Source organism: Budorcas taxicolor, chromosome 2 (genome assembly GCF_023091745.1).
Source record: "Budorcas taxicolor isolate Tak-1 chromosome 2, Takin1.1, whole genome shotgun sequence".
NCBI lineage: Eukaryota > Metazoa > Chordata > Mammalia > Artiodactyla > Bovidae > Budorcas > Budorcas taxicolor.
The window spans coordinates 147,351,441-147,372,091 of record NC_068911.1 but is presented as its reverse complement, the minus strand read 5'-3'; the positions used below and the strand labels follow the sequence as shown (position 1 = coordinate 147,372,091).

At 39.7% G+C, this 20,651-nt stretch overlaps 1 protein-coding gene across 1 annotated transcript in view; it reads left to right on the top strand.

Moving 5' to 3' along the window:
- BARD1 (BRCA1 associated RING domain 1) overlaps positions 1-20,651 on the top strand; it is an 87,318-nt gene that overhangs the window by 10,974 nt on the left and 55,693 nt on the right. The window contains exons 2-3 of the mRNA XM_052635921.1: positions 3,265-3,321; positions 8,714-8,862. Of these exons, the coding sequence (XP_052491881.1) occupies positions 3,265-3,321; positions 8,714-8,862 (206 nt within the window). The remainder of the gene's footprint in view (positions 1-3,264; positions 3,322-8,713; positions 8,863-20,651) is intronic.

Genomic DNA, 20,651 nt, shown 5'->3' with positions numbered 1-20,651 from the left:
TGAGTTAAAGTTTGGCACATTTAAAATTTTGATAGGTATTGTCTGGTTGTAATAAGAATTCTTTTATTCCAGAGCATCTTCTCAGCGAAGCTCTAGACATTTGAGAAAGTCTCACTTTTGACAGAAATCAGTGTCACCCTCTGTGTAGCAAATCTATTCTTTGAGCTCTTCCATTAGAATTCTTTTGAACTACTCCCAGCTTTGGCTATAACACTCCTCTCCCTGCTTCTTCCCCTAACTCACACATGCACGTACTTTTCATTCACTCTTCCAGTGTCTTTTCTCATTTATTAACAGCAATAAAAAATATTTTCAAGGTCATTAATTATAATAATTACTATAGTTGACCAGTTATTCATAGTACTAGGGTCATTGCTAATTGCACTGTAGTGTCTTGTTGCTGGGGTGAAGGGTAAGAACTGTAGATCAAGACATTCAGAGTCATTTTAGGAAAGAAATTTAAGTTTATAAATAGAATCAAGTCATTGAGTCAGGTATTGGCAGAGAGAGCCAGAAGGCTGTGGGCTGCATCCTGAGGGTACACCTCCACTGAGAAATAGGAAAAGAAGCAGCTAAGGAAGTATTGAACTCAGCAAATTAAGAAAATTAAAACTCAGGGCAGGTTTCAGAAAAGAACGTGAGGTTGATGTTATTTCACAGGGATGTCGGGGAGAACGAGGACCAAAACGTGTTTTGGTGAGCAGTGTGAACAGTGATGGGAGTTAAAGCTAGGAAGAAAAGGCAGATTAGCTAAGGGGTCCCCAACCTCCAGGATCTAACGCCTGATGATCACAGATGGAGCTGATGTAATAAATAATAGAAATAAAATGCACAATAACTGTAATGCTCTTGAATCATCCCCAAACCCTACCTACTCCCCAACTAGTGCATGGAAAAATTGCCCTCCACAAAACTAGTCCCTGGTGCTATAAAGGGTTGGGGACTCCTGGATTTGCTGGTGAAAGTGAAAGTGGAAATGAAGTTGCTCAGTCCTGTCTGACTCTTTGCTGCCCCATGGACTGTAGCCTACCAGGCTTCTCTGTCCATGGGATTCTCCAGGGAAGAATACTGGAGTGGGTTACCATTTCCTTCTCCAGGGTATCTTCCAGACTCAGGGATCAAACCCGGGTCTCCTGTATTGGAGGCAGACGCTTTACCTCTGAGCCACCAGGGAAGCCAGGGAAGGATTTGCTGGTGAGATTCCTTATTTAAGATCTTAAATATACAAGAAAGGGAAGAGGTAGGGCGGAAGGTAGAGTGGAGGGTAGAGTCTAAAGGTTTTTTTTTTTTTTTATGTTGCAGGAGAGATTAACTTTGGATGTTTAGATGCAGCTAGAAGATGAAAGGTGGCTATAGTCATGTGAATAGACTGTTTTAGAAAGCAGAGAAGATAAGGGATCCAAGGACAAGTCTGAACCTGGAGGGTGGGGAAGTAGGAATAAATCTGGTGGGACAAAGCTCACACTGTTTGGCTTCAGTAAGATTAATGGGATTTAGAGCTTGGGCATTGCTATTCTATTCGTTTGTTTGTTTACTCACAGAACATGTGCTACATCATTTTGGTAGAGATACAATGGTGAGGAAACTACCTGATGAGTTTTAGAGACAAGTTTATATATATTTCTATCTTTTTATAGTGGTTATTCAGAGCCTGAGTGCAGGCATAGAAAGAGCTGACTGGGGGGCCTGTCTAGCATTGTAGATTGGCATTCTTGAGTGTCTGAGAGGTTAGTAGAATTGGGGTGATGGTGAAGATGGTGCTGAAGCAGGTAAAACTCTGTGGCCTGGGCTGGTAGGGAACCCAAGCAGCTAATACTGAATGGAAGTCTCTCCAGATGGAGAGCAACCTGAATGTGGAGGTTTGGTCAGGGTGATGGGGTAGAAAGAGAGGGGGGATATTATGATAAGAGAACTTTTGGTCACACCACTTTTGATATCTCAGAAGCAGAGCTTGTAATGAAGTAGAATTTAACACACTTATTCGGAGATCAGAGGTTAGGTTTGGTAGCTCAAATAATGAACAGAAATTATAGGGCTAGCATGAGCATTGTAGCAGAAATCATCTGAATTGCCAGAAGTTGCCAGCACAAGTCATATTTTTATCACTGTGTCCTATGTAGTGTGATAGAGAAATCAGATATTCTGAGTTTTTAAAAAGTGATGGGTTTTATAATGTCAGTGAGCACCATTTTCAATATCTTGAGAATAACATTGTGGGTGTGCTCTGTTTTTAGCACTCTTGCTGAAAACTCAATTTCACTTTAATGTTCATATCTATTAAAATGTGCAGTGTGATGCATTTGATCTTTCAAGAAACATAGAAAACTATTTTTATTGATATGTGAGATGTGTGCAGAGATAATTGAATAATAATGATGTAAATACCTAAAGGTCCTAGGGTTAGTATAATAAGCCAAAAAAAGTTCATTTTTAAAAAGCTTTACTTCTCCTGTTTTTTCTTGCCACATTACGCCCTCTGACTAAGGACTTGATTTGTGTTTATTAGTTAAGTAGCTTTACCTTCTTCGGATTATCAAACTTAGCAGGTGTTTTTTGATGGACAGTGCTGGGGATACTTAATTTTCTGCAGACTGCCAACCTGATGATTCCTATTCCCAGTTGCTTTAAAGAATAAAACAATTTCCTGTAAATAGAAAGAATTGCTGCATTTCTGAAAAGACATCTGTAAAAAATAGATGGCTACTTGACAACAACTGGAAAGCAGTTTTTTTTTTTTTAAATGGGAAACCATAAATTTTTATGGTCAAGGGGACCAGATGTCCTGTTTTTCTATGACAGTCTTGGTTTACACCTGCTGTTCTATCCAGTTATCACTCCCCTTTACTCTCAGAAGTATTTTCATTTGGACATTACACTGTATAGCCATTCTATTTGTGAGTCTCCTTTTGAGATTTATGGTCTACACTTTGAATCATGAATTGAAAGAAGTGGCTAGTGGTTCATTTTACTTGAAAGAGGTTCAGAGATATTGAGCAAAGTTGCTTCTTTCTATGATTTCACAGCATATGCATTATAAAAAGTGTTACAGTTTGTCCTGAGTTTGGTAGTTGCTATTTGAATTCAGCAGATGTGTGATGATACAATATTTAATCAGGGAGTTACAGCCTTTCAAATGAATATGACCTTAATATCTTATGTTTTGAGAAACAAGTACAGTAGTGTTGGGTCTTGGACTTGTGAAATGTTGGGTAAAAAATGTTTAACAGTGACCTAAGTCTTGATTATTTTTCTTTCTTAAAACAGCACTAATATTCTGAGGGAGCCTGTGTGCTTAGGCGGATGTGAGCACATCTTCTGTAGGTAAGTAATGATGGCTTATGATAGATAGACACACACATTTAATGTAAGTGTATTTTTTACTGAGGTAATAGTCACGTGATCATGTTGATACTGGTATTACTTTCTGTTGTATAATTCTCATGGACTGCAAAATGACTTACTGTACATTATCTCCTTTTGATCCTTTTATCTGTCTTAATTTACTAATCAGAAGCTAAAAGGTCAAAGAGGATAACTTACTGACAGGTACAAAGCTTAGAAAATAGCTTTACTAAGTATGGGGAGAAAATTAATTATTATATAATTCAAATATGCCTCTCTTACTCTTCCAGTTAATGTTGAATCTAGGTCTCTACAAACTGTGAAACCTAAGTTCTTTTCATTTACTGTATTAGTTTCTGAAGGCTGCCATAACAGGGTGCCAAAAACCAGGTGACTTTGAGAACAACAGAAATTTATTGTCTCACAGTTGTGGAGCCTAGAAGTCTGATAGCGAGGTGTTAGTGAGGTTGGCCCCTTCTGAGGGAGGTAAGGGAGTATCTGTACCATGCCTCTCTCCTACCTTCTGGTAGAGAGTCTTTGGTTTCTGGCAGTGATCCTGTTAGAGATACATCACTCTGCTCTTAGCCTGCAAGTTCACATGGCAGTCTCCCTTGTGTGCCTTTTGCCGTTGCTGAGTCACCAAGTTGTATCCGACTCTGCAATTTCATGGATTGCAGTAGGCTAGGCCTCCCTGTCCCTCACCTTTTCCCAGAGTTTGCCCAAGTTCGTGCCCTTCACATTGGTGATGCCATCCAGCCATCTCATCTTCTGTCACCCTCTTCTCCTTCCACCTTCAATCTTTTCCATTATTAGAGTCTTTTCCAAGGAGTGGGCTGTCCACATCAGGTGGCCAGAGTAGCCTCTTTGTGTCCAAATGTCCACTTTTTATAAGATTAAAATACCAGTTGGTTATATTGGATTAGGGTGCTCACCCTAATGATCTCATCTACACTAGATCATTTACGAAGACCTTGTTTCCAGATAAGATCACAGGTCCTGGGGTTTAAGACTTAAGCATCTTTTTGTTGGGGGACACAATTCAAGTCATAACAGTTGCTATGAAATTATCTACTAAAGCCCTGTCTGAGAGGTTAGAATGTTAGATTTTCATTTCATCTTATTTCTTAGTCAAGAGGAAATCAATTAAAGGAGTGAATGTCTTAGTTTAATTGTCTGTGAGACAGGGTTAATATATCCTCCTTTGAATCAACCTTTTAATTATTTCAAGTTATGACTGTGGTTATCTGGCATGAGCAAACTGCAATATGAAGTTTAAGCACATATGAAAGTAATTTACAGTGTCACTTGGGTGCGCTGGGGACTGTGGGAGGTGGCTATGGTTAGGGTCCAGATTTTGTTTCTATGTAGAAACATAGGTCTGCTCCATGGGGCACATCCGGCAGGAGGATGGGGTAGGAAAGAGTATCTCTTGCCTACCTGAGAACTCCATTTGGATGATGAAGTGGGATTCCAGGCTTGGTATGTTGAGAGCAGATCTGTTGCTCGTCCTTGCCTTTACCCTGTTCTGCCTCGGTAATCTTCATATCAGTAAACCGTGCCATTGGAATAAATGGTACCAAAGTTGCTCAAAGCAGAAACCAGTAGGCACACCTGGCTGCTATTTTTCTTGCTTATCCCACATCATAAAGTTCTCAGTTTCACCTGAAAATGTACTCTAAGTCTTTCATTTTCCCACATTTCTATTTCCTGTTTATGCTTTTGTCCAAGCCACCATTGAATGATCTCTCCCTGGCCGATTGTAAAACGTTCAGAACAGGTCCCCTTCTCCATTTTCTACATTCTTGTGAGTTATCTTTTGAAAATCTGAATCACATTCATATCATTACCACTCTTAAAATCCTTCAGTGGTTTCCTTTTACAATCAGAATACTCTGTGCTGGGGTCCGCAAGACTCTGCACAGGGCAGAGTCTCTGACTGCCTCTCGGACCACACTGTTCAGCCACCATCTCCTTTTGGTTCATTAAACATGTCAAACTCACTCCTGCCCCAGGACTTTTGCACTCACTGATTTTTCCATCTGAACTGTACTTCTGCCAGATTTTTGTGAGGCTAGCTTTTCGTCAGTTGTATTTCAGCTCAAATATTACCTCCTTCAAATGTCTCCCATAATGCCTGTCTAAAATTCTGTCCGCCAGATTTTTGTCAGCCTAGCTTTTCATCAGTTGCATTTCAGCTCAAATATTACCTCCTCCAAAAGGCCTCTCATAATGCCTATCTAAAATTTGCCTGCTCCCTGCCTCCACTCTGGAATAAGCAGATTTACTTCATTTCGGGGTTGTACTCACTGTATATAATAGATCAGTTACACGTCTAGAGCATAATAAACTTGAAATTGTATGTAAAGCATGTGTATATGTGTGTGTTCCATACCTTTAATTGGATTCTGAAGGGGTCTATATGTAAGGCGTGTGTGTGTGTGTGTGTGTGTGTGTGTGTGTGACCATACCTTTAATTGGATTCTGAAGGGATCTGTAATTTAAAACAACCAATGAAAGATTAAGAGAGGCATGAGAAGCATCTTAAAAGAGAAAATGGTCATCTGTATGTGAACAGAAGAAAGAACTGATTCAGTGTAGTTTTGATTCATTTTCATTATATGGTGCCAAGAATTAGGGTAGCTGTTTGTGTTTCCTGGTGATTTGGAGATGTTAAAGCTGTTGACCAGTGCTGTAAATGCCATGAAGTTTTGTTTTCATTTTGGGGTGCTGTGCTGTGCATTCTTGTGGAATCTCAGTTTCCCAACCAGGAATTGAACCTGTGCCATGGCAGTGAATGCCTGGAATCCTAACCATTAGGCCACCAGGGAATTCCTGCCATGCAGGTTTTTAAAAAAATTAATTAATTAATTTTAATTGGAGGCTAATTACTTTACAATATTGTGGTGGTTTTTGCCATACATCGACGTGAATCAGCTGTGGGTGTACATGTGTCCCCCGATCCTGAACCCCGCTTCCTTCTCCCTCCCCACCCCATCCCTTTGGGATGTCCCGAAGCACTGGCTTCGAGTGCCCTGCTTCATGCATTGAACTTGCATTGCCCAGCTGTTTTACATACGGTCATTTACATGTTTCAGTGCTGTTCTCAAGTCATCCTACCCTTGCCCTCTCTGACCGCCATGTGGGTTTAAAAGATGGCTTTAATATGTCACAGTGCAGCTGAAGCCTTGGAGTCAAGGGAAGGTTAGCAGGAACACAGGTCTTTATCTTACTGACACATTCTGGCAGCTTCAGAATATCATACTTTCGTGCCAGTCCCTGATAAAAGTAGTTCATGAACTCTCAGATGTAAGTCTTCAAGATATGTGGCAGGAGGACCCAGACATTTTGGGCTCAAACCACTTTGCATTCTTGAAAATTGAGCCCTGCTAAGAGCTTTTGTTTATGGGTGTGTGTTTTTCCCATGTAAAACTTAGACATTTAAACAATACTAATTCACTTAAAAATAATGAGGATAAACACATTGCATAGTAATATTAAAGAACACTTTTTAAGGGAAAATAACTTGGGCAAACCAAAGGAAAAATGGCAGGGTGGCACTGTTTTTACGTTTTTGCAAATTTCTTTGTTTTGCTGAGTAGCTGCCACTAAGTCGCTTCAGTAGAGTCCAACTCTTCGCGACGCCATAGACAGCAGCCTATCAGGCTCCGCTGTCCCTGGGATTCTTCAGGCAAGAACACTGGAGTGAGTTGCCAGTTCCTTCTCCAATGCATGAAAGTGAAAAGTGAAAGTGAAGTCACTCAGTCGTGTCTGACTCTTCGTGACCCCATGGAGTGTAGCCTACCAGGCTCCTCCGTCCATGGGATTTTCCAGGCAAGAGTCCTGGAGTGGGTTGCCATTTCCTTCTCCTTTGCTGAGTAGAAGTCGGGTTAAATATTCTGAAGGGGCTCCTGTGGGAGGAGTCCTCTGCCTGCAGACAAGAGGGTCACAGGAAAAGGGGTGTGGTGTTTGGAGGAGATGTGGCTGCTACGGCTATTATTTTACCCCTTCCTGCTGCAGCCCATCTGGTGAAGCTAAAGAGGGTGTGGAAGGTTTTTTAATTTATTTTTTCAGCTGTGCTGTACAGCTTGCAGAATCTCAGTTCCCCAACCAGGGACTGAACCTGTGCTCTGGCAGTGAATGCCTGGAATCCTAACCGCTCGGCCACCAGGGAACTCCCACCATGCAGTGTAGAGGGTTCTTGTTTCGGGATTCACAGATAGGTTTCAGGGGGGAATTGTAAACAAAAGCTTGTGCACATCTTCATCGGAGCCATAAATGGTGTTGTTGTGTTGGGTTGTGTTGTGTTTAGTTGCTCAGTCTTTGTGACCCCATGGACTGTAACCTGCCAGGCTCCTCCATCCATGGGGATTCTTCAGGCAAGAATACTGAAGTGGGTCGCCATGCCCTCCTCCAGGGCATCTTCCCAACCCAGGGATCAAACCGAGGTTTCCCGCATTATGGGCGGGTTCTTTACCGTCTGAGCCACCAAGAAATTTAATAAAAGCCTTTCTAATTATGAGATTATAACTCTTGGACAGATAATCTGAGGTCATTTAACTGAATCTACAGATTAAAAGTACCTGAAAAAACCAAAATCTTTTCTCAAAAACTACTTTAAAACCTTTAGACACTTGTACACAAATAAAAGAAAAAATACCTTTACCTTTGTCTGTGCAGTAATTTTGGGAATTTCTATGAAGCACAGTGTTAGGTTTAGAACAGGCAAGGTTCATATGCATGGCTTGTATGCATTGGGGACTAATTTTTTTTTTTTTTTAAATCTCCCTCTGTACTCTCTTTTGGAGAAGGCAATGGCAACCCACTCCAATACTCTTGCCTGGCAAATCCCATGGACGGAGGAGCCTGGTAGGCTGCAGTCCATGGTCTTGCTAGGAGTCGGACACGACTGAGCGACTTCACTTTCACTTTTCACTTTTATGCACTGAAGAAGGAAATGGCAACCCACTCCAGTGTTCTTGTCTGGAGAATCCCAGGGACAGGGGAGCCTGGTGGGCTGCCATCTGTGGGGTCGCACAGAGTCGGACACGACTGAGGCGACTTAGCAGCAGCAGCAGTACTCTCTTTAGAAGCTATAGATTTATCTACAGGGAAAAGTTATGCAGACTTTGTCTGGCCAGGTATAGTCTCTTCGTAGCAGTTACATAAGCAACTTTAGATGTGGATTGCATGATGTCTGTATTAGTGTCATATACTCTTTCGAAAACACTGTTTTAACTGATATTTTATGATTGACCAATGTGTATTAGAATAGCCTCTGCTTCATTTACTTCTGTTCATACTGTTTATTTTTTTGAATTTAGATCCTGCTGAATGTGTGTTGATATCTATATATTTTTTGATCCTTTTTAAGTTATTGTGTAAGTGACTGCATTGGAAGTCAATGTCCAGTGTGTTATACCCCAGCCTGGATACAAGATGTGAAGATAAACAGACAGCTGGACAGCATGATCCAGCTCTGTAGTAAGCTTCGGAATTTGCTGCACGACACTGATCTTTCAGGTAAGAAGGAAGTATCACTGTCTCTCTTAAATAACGGAGGTTCATATTGATTTTATAAATGTATAAAATATGAATGACTTATTTCAGATTTGAAGGTTTATAGTGTTATGAATCAAGAGGTGATAGGTACCTTAGAGATAATTAAGTCTGACTACCTTATTTTATAGATGAGAAGCCAGGGTCCAGAGAAGTTACATGATCTTGCCTGAAGTCTCCCATAGTTAGTACCAGGAGCAGGAGAAATAAAGCCTGTTTCTTTCGATTCTCAGTTCAGAGATTTTTCCTCACCTACACTACCCGCTTTTTCAGTTCAGTTCAGTCACTTAGTTGTGTCTGAGTCTTTGCTACCCCATGGACTGTAGCACGCCAGGCCTCCCTGTCCATCGCCAACTCCTGGAGTTTTCTCAGACTCATGTCCATGGAGTCAGTGATGCCATCCAACCATCTCATCCTCTGTCGTCCCCTTCTCTTTCTGCCCGCTTTTTACTGTTAAATAATTTCTGTATAATATATATGGAGTAGTGATTTCTGTCCCTAGTAATAATGATTTTGTCCTTAAAACTCACTTAAATATCATTTCACTAGACAGAATGCAACCTTCTGTGTATCATTTTCCTACAGATTTATTAGATGTGCACATTTTGAAAGAGCAAAACCTAATATTCATTTTCTTTTCTATTTAAACAGAGGTTAATGTTTTTCAAAATTGTTCTTAGGCTCTGTGTATTAACTATGTATCTTCCCTTTTTGCTTTCTGCTGAGAGCTAATCAGCTGCGGAAAGAAAGTAAAGCATTTTAAATCTTCATAATCAGATATTGGAATTGGTTTTTTATTGACCAGGTAATACCATGTTAGCTTGTGTTTATGGGAGAACCTTTTCTTGACTGGTAGGATGCTATGAATGATTGATTAGGCTCCTATAAAATGGTAGAATTTCTATTTTTTAATATTTATGATCTTATTTTCCAACATGATAACGTTATTGTCAACTACTAAAGGCAAAGTTGTTTGGGCAAAATAAAGAAATAAGACAACTACTTTGAGTCTTACTGACCAGGTCCATATTTTTGAGAAGACTTTGAACCATAGTTTACCAAAGAAAAGTTTTCTTTATCTAGTTTGCTGATTATTGCATTAGATTCTATTCTTTCATGATAAAATGAGCTATGGTGATAAAGTTTTTCTTATTTTCAGATATAATTTTATATGCACATATTTTTAAAAGTACTTACCTTTAAAAAATAGCATAACCCTATTTAAAGGCACAATGAGGAAAAGTTTTATTAGCTCATCTGTGTTCTTTTCCTTCTTTATCAGAGGCAGTGCTGATAGTGTTTTACTTTATATTTAGAAAAGATGGGCGTATGATCTGCTCCCTCCCCATCCCCATCCCGTTGATTAGGCAGGAATTCTTAATCAAGAGTCCACACATCTTTAGCAGTGTTGAGGGTGGGGATTAGTGATTCTCTTAAGTGTATGATATGAAAAATGTCATGTCTCTGTGAAAGTAGCTTGCATCAGGTTCTTAAAGATGTGTGGCCTTTTAGGAATGTCGGCCAGGAGTTGAGATTTGGGTGCTATTTTGTTTGTGGCTGTCATGATATTCTGATCTGATTCTTCTTCAGCTTCTATATAGTCAGATATTAGCTTGCTAGGACTGCTGTAAAAAAGTCCCACAGACTGGATGGGTTAAACAATAGAAATTTATTGTCTCATAGTTTTGAAGGCTAGAAATCAAGGGGTAGGTAAGTTTGGTTACTTTGAGGTCTGTGAGGAAAAGATGAGTGCCAGGCTTTTCTCGCTTTGATTTGTAGAAGGTGGTCTTGTGGTGTTCTCCATATATGCATGTTTGTGTCAAATTTCCCTTTTTTGTTGGATCAGAGTTCATATTACATTAGAGCCCCATCTTCCTCATCTTAACTAATTATATGTGCAATGACCTGGTTTCCAAATAAGGTCATGTTCTAAGGTAATGGTATTAGGACTTCAAAATGTGAATTTTGGGAGAGACACAGGTTAGCCCAAAAGAAGCACTGACACCTCTGATGGTACTAATGCGGGAGCAGAATAACCTTCAGTGGGTTGCTTGTGGTCACTTCTGGCTCACTGAGGTCTGCGTGCCATGTTGATGCCAAGAGGAATCGGGGGCTCCTCAAGAAATTTTACTATTAGTTAGTGATGTTTGAGTTATCAGTATGGTTTTCACATTTCATGGACCTTGGAATATTAAATGCCTTGATATTTCATCATTAAAAAAGAGATGTAGGAAAATTGCTGAGTAGAGAACAAGTTTTCGTGTGGAGCCTGAGGCCTTCTGGAATTCTGCCTTTCTTGTCTAAGCAGAGGTGGAGCGTGGGGAGTGAATTACAGCGATTCACTTTCCAAAGGCCACTTTGTGTTTATTTTCCTTATTATAATGAATGATGACTACATTAGTCATTATCAGACTTGAGCTGTGCTGGCTTTAACATTTTACTTACTTTAAAATGCATTGAAATTTCACTGTTTACCTAACCTATATCACAATTTTAGGATTTTTTATTCTGTAGGTGAGGAAACTGAGGGCCTAGGTTATGCAGGATGATAATATTGTCAGTGTCTCGCCTATTGTTTTATCATTTAGCACAATACTTTTGTTAGAAGTGTGGGTAGTTCATTGAATTGTGTTAGAGAAAAATTGGCAGTGTTAAGACTAATTCATATCCTAAAGACTAAACTTAATTAAAACAATATTAAAACAAATTCTTGCATTTTGGTTTCAGTAATCCATTTTATAATGGTAACATCTCTTTTGCTATATTTAGAGAAGATGAAATGTATCTAGAATATAAATATATTGAAGTATAAATTTCTATCTGGATGTGTTATTTCCATGGTGCAAAGTATTTTCTACTTCTTGTAAGTTGCATCATTATCACCTTTTCCTCTCAAGGTTTAGCCACCCAAAACAGATTTAGTCTTGAAGGGAATTGAGGTGGTTTCTTTTGGTATATCCCTTTGTGTCTTTATAGTTTATTCCATATATTTTTTATCTAGCAAGTACTTCTAAAGCCAAAATATTACAAGGCAAACTAGATGACTATGTAAAGGGAGCTAACAGTTGGTGACAAATAATGGTTCATCCTCTTTGTAATGAGGAACTTGGAAAATAATATCATTATAAGATAAAAGTATTAGATTGATTCCTGAGTTCTAGCTCCAAAATCATATGGTTCTATTAAATGGTAATCTGTTGAATATGATTAATTAAGTGGAATGGTTGGACATAGCCACATTTTCTCTAATTTTTTAAAACCTGTTATTCATAATTTATCTTCCTAATGAACCTGGTTACTTTCATTTACTATAACATATATAATTACTGTAATTAAAATGGGTAATTAGGAAGAACTTGTCAAATCATGGACATGGTATATGGCATACTGGAGACAAAGAAGCCTAATTTATAGTAATCCTTTCTAAAATGAGCTTTTAAATACTTGAACAGATTTTTCTTGGTTCAGTGTTCTTTAAAGAGAAGAGATTGTCATAAATTTTTCTGACAACCATTTATGGGTAATTTTACCTTATTCTTTAAAACATAATCTGCTTTCTAAGAGTGGCATTAAACTTTTAAGTTTTTATTTTCTCTTGCCCCCCATCTTATTAAATCAGACATTGCAGGTGCTGGTCAGATTTTGTGAAGCATATGTTGGTGTTGGTGACATTTAAAAAAAAAAACAGCAACACTTTGATTATGCTTTCATGGGTCTCAATTTTCCTTTCTGTTAGGAAAGGTTTTGGGAGAGATGCTGGTCTTTCTGTAGCGAATTGCATAGTGTTTCATATATGCTATGACTTTTTTATAATAGATGAAGATGAGCATTTGAATAGCTGTGTCACTGCTGTTTTGTTTTAAATAGAGCTGAATACTTCTTAACTTACAAAATAATCATTCTTTAGTGAAGGCGTTAATGTTGCACAGATGGTAGCAAAGTACTTTCCTTTGATTTTTAATAAGGGACTAGTTTGTCAAAGAGATTTCTCAACTTCTGTTGTGAAACCTATAATAGAGAATAATTTGAAAGGCACACAATGTACATCATTATAATCCTTTGATGTAGATTAATGATAGCTAAATCACATTTGTTAATTGCTTCCCTTTTCTATAGTTTATTATTAAATTTTAACAAAACTCTTGGCTAAGCAGCTCCTTAGCAGCATGTACATCTCCGTTCCTCGGTGTATTGTGGAGTACTCAGAAATACTTAAATTCAGAGAATAGAATTCTTTTATATGTCATTAAGAAATTTGCTATATAGAGGAAGAACCAATATTTTTCTTCATGAAATGAATATGATAATTCATGCTTAACAGCATTCACCCATAAAACCTGTTGTAGCTGTTGATAGTTTGATTTATGTTCCAACAGTAGTGGTGTTTTCTCTTTTTACACTCTTAACTTAGTTATGCTGTGTAACTTAGTTATGCTGTGTAAAATCCAAAACTTAAAATCGTGTTTGCTATAGTCATTCTTGCTTAGTTAGGACAAGATGCATAATCAAAATCATCCTGAGTAAATTTATTACTGGATGATTAGTGAGATTAGTAAGATTATTGTGTACATGTAAATTGCATGAATATATGCTATCTTCATTTACTCCTGTATTTGTGTTCCGCATTTTAAAGTCTGTTGTTGATTATGTTGTTACTGAAGAAAACATGTGCTCTTCAGTTGGAAGTTCTGTTGTCTTTTTAGGTTTAGAGTTTTTTTTAGTTAATTATGTTATTACTACCTGCAATTCTTAATTTTCCTTTAAAATGCCTAATTACATTTTGTAAGTTTTATAACTGTTAAGGACTTCAGAATTCAATGTTTTTAATTGAAAATGTCATCACCTGTGTTTAATATTAAATTAAAAAATCAAGTATGAGTTTTTACAGAGTAGCAAAGGATTAACCTTTAAGTCTTTGTAATTCTGAGTCTTTCTTAAAAAGTAATCCTGATAACATTTCATTTTGACCTTTTCTCTCGTCTCCAGATTATGTTAGAAAGGACTTAGTTTTGAAATCTATTTGTCACTGCAGAGAAAAGTGACATTTAGATGTTGAATTTAGATGTAAAGTCTGTGTGAATGGATCTTCATTTGGATTGCCTTTATTTCCAAGATCCTGTCTTAATTGCACTTTTCTGAGCATCAGTTCAGTTCAGATGGAAAAAGGGTGTTAGAGGGTCTGCTCTCACTCCGATACCCTCTTCTCCTTCCAGCTGGTTTATTGTTAACTGGCTTTTCAGTGCAGTGGCTTCCTTTTCCATTCCCAGGAGGAAGGAATAGCTTCTTTGGAGTGAGTGGGGGTTTCACTGAATTTTTTTGCTTGACAGGGATCATATCTCTGAAATTTCTCCAGAGATAAATACAAGTTGATTTTCAAAATCCAGTGTTTCATTTTTCTTAATCTGTCTAAAGTGCTGTTTTTTACTTGGCAGATCTATTTATAAAGATAGGAATTTTGTACTTAAGAAACATGAGGTGAAAGAATACACCAAAGGGGTTTTGAACTTTAGGAAAGATCTGAGAGTTTATTAATCCTCTCATGTATTAAAATAATTTTAAACTGTTCTTTGTGAATAAAGAGTATCTAAAAGGAATTCAAAAATAACATTTCATAACTTCATTTTCTCTTGCTAATATTTTAAGACATGAGAAATGTTGAAATGTATTCCCAGAAACAATAGAAAAATGAAATTAAAATTACTGTGTATCTCTTTAAGTATGAAAGCTTTGTAGGAATAACGCACTTGACAGTTTCACTGTGGTAACGTCCATACACGCTTACTTCCTACTCAGTGGCTGTTACGGTCCTCAGGAGTAAGATGCATAGGTAGGTTTTCTTCTTAAAGCAACTTAGTGTTAGAACTTCATTAAGATTTTTCTCTAGATTCCATAATGTAAGAAAGATTTTATATAGAACTCTTGGAGAAGAGTCTGCCTGGCAATGCAGGGGACACGGATTCCATCCCTGGCTCGGAAGGTGCCCTGGAGGAGGAAATGACAACCTACTCCAGTATTCTTCCCTGGAGAATCCCGTGGATAGGGGAGCCTGGCGGGCTACAGTCCATCGTGTTGCAAAGAGCCAGACACGACTGGGCACTCGTGCATGCTCCAGCTTGAATGAAGAGTGACCTTTCAAGAGAAAAACATTAGTCAAATGACTTCCTTAATTCTTTTTTAAAACAGGACAAATAAAACCTATTCTACTGTCCTGGTTAGTTATGGGAGACTCAGTCCATGTTAATTCGGGGAGTAAGCATTAGGAAATGTGAAGTTACTTGTTGGTCATTGTCAGTCCTGTCAGGTGGTCCTGGTGATTGTGGTTTTTTCCCAGTTTCTCTGCTTTTCTGATGTTCTTCTTCATAACTGAAGTGGCCTCTTGATAATCCATTGTGTGTGAAGAGAAGAGTATTGGATTGGGAGCTGGGAGACTTCCTCTTCTTTCTTTTTAACTTTTAATTCCTTATATTTAAAATGAGAGAATTGGACAGTTCCTCAACTTTCTTCTGGTCCTTAACTTAAATTCTAACCTCCCTTGAATAAATACCAGTCAAGATTTAAGAGAACATGAAAGTGAAAGTGAAGTCGCTCAGTCGTGTCCGACTCTTTGCGACCCATGGACTGTAGTTGGCCAGGCTCCTCCGTCCGTGGGATTTTCCAGGCAAGAATACTGGACTGGGTTGCCATTTCCTTCTCTGGGGATCTTCCCGACTCAGGGATTAAACCTGGGTCTCCTGCATTACAGGCAGACTCTTTACCATCTGAGCCACCAGGGAATTTAAGAGAACATTCCAAATAATTTATTCATCAATTCATCAGTATTTTCTGAGCACTGTTTATGTGCTCACCACTGTGCTGGGCTGACTGGGTTGGTTTTACCTGTCCATATGGAGTGAGAAAAGAGAATGTTAAGGGAATATTTTTGAATAATGGTTGACTCATTGGAAAAGACCCTGGTGCTGGGAGGGATTGGGGGCTGGAGGAGAAAGGGACGACAGAGGATGAGATGGCTGGATGGCATCACCGGCTCGATGGACAGAAGTTTGGGTGGACTCCGGGAGTTGGTGATGGACAGGGAGGCCTGGCGTGCTGCGATTCATAGGGTCGCAAAGGGTTGGACACGGCTGAGTGACTGAATTGAACTGAACTGAACTGAATGGGCTTAAGGGCAAAAACAGAACAAGAGAGCTTGAAGAGGGACCACTGCCAGAGTCAGAAAGTGAAATTCTGTACAGTTATTCTATTTCTGGAGCCTCTGTTAACAGGCAAGATTGGTAGGTCTGAAAGAATAAAATACACATAAAGATTATACTATAAGTTGTGTGAAGAAAAGCTTTCTTCTCCTTATATGTCCTCTGCTCACCCTACTGGGCTTCCCTCACAGCTCAGTCAGTAAAGAATCTGCCTGCAGTGCAGGAAACCCAGGTTCGGTTCCTGGGTTGGGAAGATCCCCTGGAGAAGGAAGTGGCAATCCGCTCCAGTGTTCTTGCCTTGGAAATCCCAAGGACAGAGGAGCCTGGTGGGCTATGGGTTGCAAGAGTCGGACACGACTTAGCGACTAAACCACCACCACCACTCACCCTACTATTACATACAGTACTGTTTCACTTCTGACACCAGATGTGTGGGTTTCCACACGTCAAGCCATTATGTGACATCAGCTGGGTGTCAGTTTACCCAATTCTGACCCTGTCTACCTGGAGATAGTGTCAAATCTTACAGGTTAGGAGTCCATAAGACCGCCCCCACTTCCTCCTAGGTGCCACCCTCAGGTCCAGTTTCTGCTTCTGAACCCACTGGCTATAAATTGTAGGCTCCTGTCAACACCTCGAATTTAAATAATTTGCTAGAGTGTCTCACAGAATCCAGGCATACATGTTACTTACCAGATTCTTGGTTTATTATAATAGGATATACCACAGGAACAGCCAGACAGGAGGAAGTCCATAGGGCTAAGTGTGTTGAAGGGGCAAAGGGCTTCCATGTCCCTTCTGGGTGTACAGCTTCCCCAGCACCTTCACACGTTCATCAGCCCGGAAACTTGCCAACTGTATTTTGGAGGGTTTTTTTTTAATGGAGACTTCTTTATATAGGGGTGTGTGTGTGTGTGTGTGTGTGTGTGTGTGTGTGTGTGTTTTGGAGGGTTTTTTTTAAATGGAGACTTATTTATATAGGGGTGTGTGTGTGTGTGTGTTTGTGTGTGTGTGTGTGTGTGTGTGTGTTAGTCGCTCAGTCGTGTCTGACTTTGTGACACCATGGACTGTAGCCCACCAGGCTCCTCTGTCCCTGGGATTCTCTGCGTAAGAATACTGGAGTGAGTTGCCATTTCCTTCTCCAGAGGATCTTCACAAGACAGGAATTGAACCTGTGTGGATCACAATAAACTGGAAAATTCTGAAAGAGATGGGAATACCAGACCACCTGACCTGCCTCTTGAGAAACCTATATGTAGGTCAGGAAGCAACAGTTAGACCTGGACATGGAAAAACAGACTGGTTCCAAATAGGAAAAGGAGTATGTCAAGGCTGTATATTGTCACCGTGCTTATTTAACTTCTATGCAGAGTACATCATGAGAAATGCTGGGCTGGAAGAAGCACAAGCTGGAATCAAGACTGCTGGGAAAAACATCAATAACCTCAGATATGCAGATGACACCACCCTTATGGCAGAAAGCCAAGAAGAACTAAAGAGCTTCTTGATGAAAGTGACAGAGGAGAGTGAAAAAGTTGGCTTAAAGCTCAACATTCAGAAAACAAAGATCATGGCATCCGGTCCTGTCACTTCATGGCAAACAGATGGGGAAACAGTGGAAACAGTGGTTGACTTTATTTTCAGGGGCTCCAAAATCACTGCAGATGGTGATTGCAGCTGTGAAATTAAAAGACACTTACTCGTAGGAAGGAAAGTTATGACTAACCTAGATAGCATATTCAAAAGCAGAGACATTACTTTGCCAAAAAAGGTCCGTCTAGTCAAGGCTATGGTTTTTCCAGTGGTCATGTATGGATGTGAGAATTAGACTGTGAAGAAAGCTGAGCGCCGAAAAATTGATGCTTTTGAACTGTGATGTTGGAGAAGACTCTTGAGAGTCCCTTGGACTGCAAGGAGATCCAACCAGTCCATTCTGAAGGAGACCAGCCTGGGTGTTCATTGGAAGGACTGATGCTGAGGCTGAAACTCCAGTACTTTGGCCACCTCATGAGAAGAGTTGACTCATTGGAAAAGAGTCTGATGCTGGGAGGGATTGGGGACAGGAGGAAAAGGGGACGACAGAGGATGAGATGGCTGGAATGCGATTCATGGGGTTGCAAAGAGTCCGACGTGACTGAGCGACTGAACTGAACTGAACTCCTGCATTGCAGGCAGATTCTTTATGGTCTTAGCCACCAGGGAAGCCTGATCAAAGTTTTGATTGATTAAATCATTGGCCTTTGGTGATGGGCTCAACCTCTGTCCCTCTCTTCCTGCAGGTCAGGGGGTGGGATTGAAAGTTCTAACCCTCTAATCCAGGTCCGTTCCCTTGGCAACCAGCCTCCAACATTAGGGACTTTCTGATATCTTATTAACATAAACTCAGGTGTGGTTGAACCAGGGCTTGTTATGAATAATAAAAGACACCAATTTTATCTTTTTTACTGAAGCTGTTTCGGTAACTAGGAACACAATTAAATGTAACAAAAGAAGCCCCTGTGGTTCATATAGGAAATTTCAAGGGTTTTAGGAACTCTGTGCCTGGTACAGTGGGCTTCCCTGGTGGCTCAGTAGTAAATAATCTGCCTGCCAATGCAGGAGACACAGGTTCAATTCATGGGTTGGGAAGATCCCCCGGAGAAGGAAATGGAAACCCTCTCCAGTATTCTTGCTTGGGAAATCCCATGGACAGAGGAGCCTGGCGGGCTATAGTCCATGATGTCGCAAAAGAGCTGGACACAATTTAGTGACTAAACAGCAACAACAACGGTGGACGAAGACCAAATGTGTATTTCTTATAAATCACAGTATTACATATAGCATGTATTTAGTGAAAAGTTTTAATTTTTACATAGTGAGAACTTAGGAATTCAAGTGCCAGCTCAGTCACCAATTAGGTATATAACTTGTATTATACAAGTTTTATTTTCTTTTTGTTTAATTTACATAAGAAATATAAGAGAACATTCTATTAGCAACTGAGTAAGCAGTATGAAAGTGTGTAGAGTAATATGTGGAAGTCCCCCTCTACCCTTTATGCCCAACCAAAAAACACAAAATCTTTTTCAGAGGTACTGTTTTTAGTTAACCTTCCTAATCTTTCTTTGCATGAAATGTTCCCTTGGTATCTCTGATTTTCTCGAAGAGATCTCTAGGCTTTCCCATTCTGTTGTTTTCCTCTATTTCTTTGCATTGATGACTGAAGAAGGCTTTCTTATCTCTTCTTGCTATTCTTTGGAACTGCATTCAGATGCTTATATCTTTCCTTTTCTCCTTTGCTTTTCACCTCTCTTCTTTTCACAGCTATTTGTAAGGCCTCCCCAGACAGCCATTTTGCTCTTTTGCATTTCTTTTCCATGGGGATGGTCTTGATCCCTGTCTCCTGTGCAATGTCATGGACCTCATTCCATAGTTCATCAGGCACTCTGTCTATCAGATCTAGGCTCTTCAATCTATTTCTCACTTCTGCTGTATAATCATAAGGGATTTGATTTAGGTCATACCTGAATGGTCTAGCGGTTTTCCCTTCTTTCTTCAATTTAAGTCTGAATTTGGTAATAAGGAGTTCATGATCGGAGCCACAGTCAGCTCCTGGTCTTGTTTTTGTTGACTGTATAGAGCTTCTCCATCTTTGGCTGCAAAGAATAGACTCAGTCTGATTTCAGTGTTGACCATCTGGTGATGTCCATGTGTAGAGTCTTCTCTTGTGTTGTTGGAAGAGGGTGTTTGCTATGACCAGTGCATTTTCTTGGCAAAACTCTATTAGTATGGCATCCAGTCCCATCACTTCATGGGAAATAGATGGGGAAACAGTGGAAACAGGGTCAGACTTTATTTTTCTGGGTTCCAAAATCACTGCAGATCGTGACTGCAGCCATGAAATTAAAAGATGCTTACTCCTTGGAAGAAAAGTTATGACCAACCTAGATAGCATATTCAAAAGCAGAGACATTACTTTGTGGACTAAGGTCTGTCTAGTCAAGGCTATGGTTTTTCCTGTGGTCATGTATGGATGTGAGAGTTGGACTGTGAAGAAGGCTGAGCACTGAAGAATTGATGCTTTTGAAATGTGGTGTTGGAGAAGACTCTTGAGAGTCCCTTGGACTGCAAGGAGATCCGACCAGTTCATTCTGAAGGAGATCAGCCCTGGGATTTCTTTGGAAGGAATGATGCTAAAGCTGAAACTCCAGTACTTTGGCCACCTCATGCGAAGAGTTGACTCACTGGAAAAGACTCTGATGCTGGGAGGGATTGGGGGCAGGAGGAGAAGGGGACAACGGAGGATGAGATGGCTGGATGGCATCACTGACTCGATGGACGTGAGTCTGGGTGAACTCTGGGAGTTGGTGATGGACAGGAATGCTGCGGTTCATGGGGTTGCAAAGAGTCAGACACGACTGAGTGACTGGACTGAACTGAATCTTTCTTTATGAATTTATGAAAATATTTGAATATAAACACAATAGAATTTTTAAAATTTAAATAGGATTGTACTACTCTTAAAGTGTCTTGAGGATCTTTGCATGTTAGTTGATGTGTATAGCAGCTCCATAAGATTTTGTA